At 40.8% G+C, this 5383-nt stretch overlaps 1 protein-coding gene across 1 annotated transcript in view; it reads left to right on the top strand.

Annotated features, from left to right (window-relative positions):
• ELMO1 (engulfment and cell motility 1) overlaps positions 1–5383 on the top strand; it is a 495575-nt gene that overhangs the window by 168436 nt on the left and 321756 nt on the right. Inside the window, exon 7 of the mRNA XM_011362520.2 lies at positions 3703–3738. Within this exon, the coding sequence (XP_011360822.1) occupies positions 3703–3738 (36 nt within the window). The remainder of the gene's footprint in view (positions 1–3702; positions 3739–5383) is intronic.

Below are 5383 nucleotides of genomic sequence, written 5' to 3'. Positions count from 1 at the left end.
CCTATTATTTGGATGCTGGGTATTCCTGATGCTGGGTTAGGCACAATGGGGGAAGGTGTGTGGGAGAGATACAAAATTACAGATGACAGTTTAGGATTATGTGTGACATTTTTTGAAATTTCGTCTTCATGCAAAAGATGAGTTGCCTTTTTGAAAGTAACTTTGTTAATCTCCAAGGACACAGATTAATCAACTCTAACTCAAGCTCTTGCTTCTAAGAATCTGGTGTCTTTTATAAGCCTGGGATGGCCCAGGCCAGGCCAGATGGATCAGGGACTTACCTTAGTGCCACTAAGTGCAGGTGACACGGTGCACATCCTACAGCTCACCTCGGAGGAGCGAACAGCTCCCCAGACCACACCAAAAAGAAACTACTCTGTGTGGTCTGTGGGCCTGGGCTGAGAAGGCTGCCAGGTCTTCCCAGTTCCTTGCCTGCTTTCCTGAAGTGTGCACTGCAGAGCTCAGGGAGTCCCTAAACCCAGCAGCACTTCTGGGCTCTGCCAGAAATTTGCATCATAATCGCCAAAGGGGCCAACCTTCTTGGGCTTTGTCAGGAATCGTGGGGCAGAAAATTCCTTAAACTGGATCTGCTTCCACCCTGCCCTTTTTGCTTTGTCTCTGTGTCTCTGTCTGTCACTCCGGGAATGGAAACGAGAAGGGGGCACTCGCCCTGATTAAGGAGATTATCTTCTGCTAGGGAAAAGGATGCCATGCCTTCGGCTGAAATGAGAGGCTTCTGGCCACTTTGAAACACCAGCCTTTCCAGAGTCATTTGTCCTTCTGGTCAGGCTTCTTTAAAAGATGGGTATTTTGAGAGGCGCAGAGGGAAAACCCGCAGTGAGGAAAACAGACATCACAGCACAAAGTTCCTCTTCCGCTTATGCTCCATCTACAGTGAGGACGTTGAGAAGTAAGAAACACTGTGACTCGTGACTTGGCACTGACTTTATGATCTCTGCACTCTGGTCAGGGAGGACTTTCCAAGGCCAGCGTCTGCCACAGGACGGGGACACATAAATACCTAAGGGTGCCCAGGCCCCAGGCCAGAGGCGATTTCAAAAAATTGCAGTGAGTGTTTCATATGTTACTTACACACACACACACACACTCACTACATATGTTTATTTTGAAACAGTTCTGTTAAAAGATAAACTGAGGCATAATAAACATTTTAAGAAGTTATTTGAGCAAAAATCAGATAAAATCGGCTAATGCCACACAAGAAGCTGTGAGGCAGTCTCCGCCCACAGGAGCCAAGGGGCGGAGCAGGACAAGGGCGTGATGTGATTGGCTGTAGTTGAAGCTGAGTTGGCTGTTTGTGATTGGTGGAAAGCTCGAGGCATTTCCAGGCTTAGATTCGGATTTGCTTGCACGGGCCACCAAGATGTTAGAGCCTCCTCAGTGACCTGAGCTCCTGGTTTAATTAACTTAACAGTTACTCACGTCCTAGAAAAGTTGCAAGATTAAGTTTCACCTGGTGTTCCAGTGGTGTCCTTTCATACAAAGGTCTAACTCAGGGTAGCACCTTGCACCCAACAGTCCTGTCTTTCCCCTAATCTCTTTCTGTCACTATCCCTTACTTGTTCCTTTTCTGTCGTGACTCTGGCACTTTTTAAGAATATAGGTCAGCCATTTCATAGACTGTCCTCCAATTTGGGTTTATTAAGAGGTAATTCATTAAAGGTAATTTTCAGGGAATGATAAAAGCATGACTTTCATACAGATCTAAAAGTGAACATATGTTAAAAGAATTCATTCTATGCATGTGGTTGGAGAGAACCAGGCAAAATGTTATAAAAATTTCAAAGGAAAATTCAAAGGGCACAAATTTATTTGGAGCAAAGGAATGTTGAAATGAATTGTAAATGGAGACAAACCTGTTTTTCACCTCAAGGAGGAAGTCAATTAAATTACCAACAGACAAGATGAAATATACATATCTATCAGTTAGGCAATAGGGCTGGACCTGATAACCCAGAAGAGTGTGCCAGATAAACACTGCATGATTTTCCATTGAAACACAAATTTTTTTCTACAGTTTTATCCAATGTTTTATCCTTTTAGACCCATATTGTATGTCTTTGGCTGAGGTATCACAGATGCTTGTGTTTTTTTTCCATTGTCCTATTGATGACACAGTATGTCTTACTCTTGGTGTTCACTTTGACCCCTTAAGATAGCACCTTTTAGATGCTCCCCACCTCCCCACCCCCACACTCAGTAATTAGTTAATGAATAATCTTGGAATAGTTACACCATGGAAAATGGAAGATAGTAGAAATGAGGTTTGTATGTTTTTCTTCCAGAGATTGTTTCTTCAACAGTACCAGCCTTCCACACTTTAAAACAGCATAGACCTGTTCATTCCCGTTGTTTTCCAGTGGGCTACAGTATATTACTATTTTGATTTGTTTTGATGCTCAATTTGTCCCAGATTTGGCAGTGGAACGTCCTCTGTGTTCTTCTGACCTGTCTTCCATTATTCTTTGAGCATTTCTTAACTTTCAGGCTCAATGAGATTTTCGAGACTTACTTAATCTTTCCTTGCCCCAGCCCTGGGAGGAGCCATTTCTCCAAGAAGCCCCAGATCCTTCCAGTGGAAGGTAGCGTTTGGCCCTTCGTAAAGGGTTTCACCTCTGCCCCAGCCTGCCTCCCAAGGCCACCCCTCCTTTAACCTGCCCACTGGCTTTTTGGAGGAAGATGGAGGGTAGCTAGTAATGTTTTTTTGTTTTGTTTTGTTTTGTTGGTTTTTGTTTGTTCGTTCGTTTTTAAGAAAGGCGAGCAAAAGAGGGGGAGGGGAGGAGGAAGAGGAAGTTCTCTTCATACACATTTTTGACCATCCAGTTTTACCAAAGACTAGATCTGATCTTCTCGTGGTCAGTTAGATTTCTGAAGTGGTTGCATTTTATGTGGTTGAAAACGTGATTATTCATCGACCAATTATTGATACCTACTCTGCATGTGCTGGATATTATAGTGTTGAGTCACAGTGCAGAGCCCCTGCATTCAAGGAGCTGGAAGGACAGTGAGATGTCTTGAGTCATACAACTGAAGTACCTAAAGACGTGGGTGCCACCCTCAGTCCAGTCAAGGAAGGGAAATCAGAGAGTAGGGAGGCTTCTCAGGGGATCCTAGAATCAGGTGAGAACTTAGGTCTTAGCTGGTGGGACAAATAATGGTAGGGTATTCAATACAGACAGAAGAACATACTCGATGCCGGAGGCTATTGCAGTGTCTCATGCTGTCTTCCTTCAAATTTTTTTTTTTTCTCTCAAGAAAAGGGAAAGTAAAATTACCCAAGAAAGATAATTAACTGCGTCTTCACTGAGTATATACTTAAGAACAACTGGTACTTTTTGGCTCCACTCTTGTCAGTGAAAATATACCCCATTCTTAGATCTATGAATTTTTCCACGTCGAACATAGACCCATTCTGAGTCAAATGCAGTGTTCTTGTTGCCTTTACCCATAAGTACAGTAGTTTGCTTAGTTATTTAATTCTGATCTTTTGATTGTTTCTTATCATTAAAGAACAACAATTTATTACTTTGAGTAATGCTTTGAAATGAATAAAGTTTCCCTACTTCACGGTAGTTAAATCTTCCCTATATTTAATCCAGGGCTTTCTTCACAGTATGTGATTTGTATAAAAATCCTCATTTTCAAACATGCTTCTCACATGATTGTTCTTAATTTTTGCAGGCGATACCAGAAATTGCAGAAGATCATGAAGCCTTGGTAAGAATTGTGATCAACCGATACAGATAATGTAGCACTTCCTTCCTCTCTGCATAATTAAACCCTGTCCTTTGACTGATCGTATAAATGTGCATATAGATATTTTGAGTATGTGATTTTTTTTTTTGCTATTTGATGTTCTTAAAACGGGTTCTTTAAATTTTCTTTTTCTTTTCTTTCTGCTTTGTGGCACAAAGGGTATTCTATGTTTGTAGCCACAAAAGAGCACGTCAGGATTGCTACCCGTCTCCCAGAGCTGGGTTAGGCATAATTTTATGTATTTCATTAAAAAGAAACCTTCTTTTTTGTGGCCTATGTGAGGTTCAATTCGAATGCCTTTGATTTTCTTCAATGGCTCAGTAAGAAAAAGATCCACGTTTAAAAAAAAAAATCAAGATTGAAGTATGGGATGAAAATTATTTACTTTGAGTCTGAGAAAGTGCTCAATTATCTGTCCTTCGAGTGTATCGCGTGATAATTGTGTCTGAGAGCTCAGAACTTCCTTCCTCGCATCCCCTCCTCAGAGCCTTTCTTGTCCACCAAACAAGCGAATAGGGTCAAACACGGTCTCTGTAGCAGGTTCACTTTGAGGAGGAAGACCGCACCTTACTCTGTAAGCCCTTCGAGTCACCTCATCATCATCAGCGTATGATACCGCTTTCAAATCATGCATCTTTCCCTACCCCTCCCACAAAGAAAAATGATTAGTTTCAGGAGCTCTTTAGTTATTAAATTGTAATAAAGCATAGAAAGCTTTAGGGTAAAGCTTCTTAAATCTCATTTTGATATATATTTTTAATATAGTAGAAGCACTTAATGGCAGTAGAAGCCATCTTTTATGAGCGTTTACTCTAGCACTGTCTTGTGTTTTTTCACTCGCTCGCTCCTAATTCACACTTCTATCCACCAAACAAGATTCGTAACATTAGCATCATGTGCTTCATGTAGAGCTAAAAATCAGGTGGTGGATCTGGAGATTCAAACTCATCTTTTTTCTCTAGCAACCTCACATAGCTTGCTAATATAGAGGAATTTAGGGCTCTGAAGCCAAAGTGATGTCTTCAAATTTATTTGCCAATAGTTTTATTTTTTTAGGTATTTAGGGGTGTTGGAAGTGTGACTACGTGTGAATCATGATTTCTGTTTATTGATCATAGACAAAATTAATGCTCAGGTCCTGGTGCTTGTAATGACAAAGTAGGTTATTCAGACTAAGTCGTGAGGCCACTGTCACCCTGACAGCAAAACCCGACAAGGACAGTACAGGAAATAAAAATTATAAATCATTAAATGAACAGAGGTGGAAAAATCTCCCGGCAAAACACATTAACAAATATAACTGAGCAATTTATAAAAAGGAGAGTACTCTGCAGCCAATGTATATTTATCCCAAAAATGGTTTAATGTTTGAAAAATCAGTCACTGTGATTCAATATTTAGCAAAACAAAGGAGAAAATGTAAGGAGAAAAACCATTTTAAAAGATACAGAAAATAGGTCCTAGATATAGAAAAAGCATTTCATAAAATCCAACATAAAATTCTCAGCGACCTAAGAACGGGGGAAACTTCCTCACACTGATTAGGCCGCTGACCAAAACGTGGCATGTTTAATGTTAGCAGACTGGATTTCCTCCCTCTGAAAAC

The sequence above is a fragment of the Pteropus vampyrus genome, unplaced genomic scaffold, assembly GCF_000151845.1.
Source record: "Pteropus vampyrus isolate Shadow unplaced genomic scaffold, Pvam_2.0 Scaffold75, whole genome shotgun sequence".
NCBI lineage: Eukaryota > Metazoa > Chordata > Mammalia > Chiroptera > Pteropodidae > Pteropus > Pteropus vampyrus.
The sequence above is the reverse complement of the archived record's forward strand: the minus strand, read 5'-3'. Positions and strand labels throughout refer to the sequence as shown.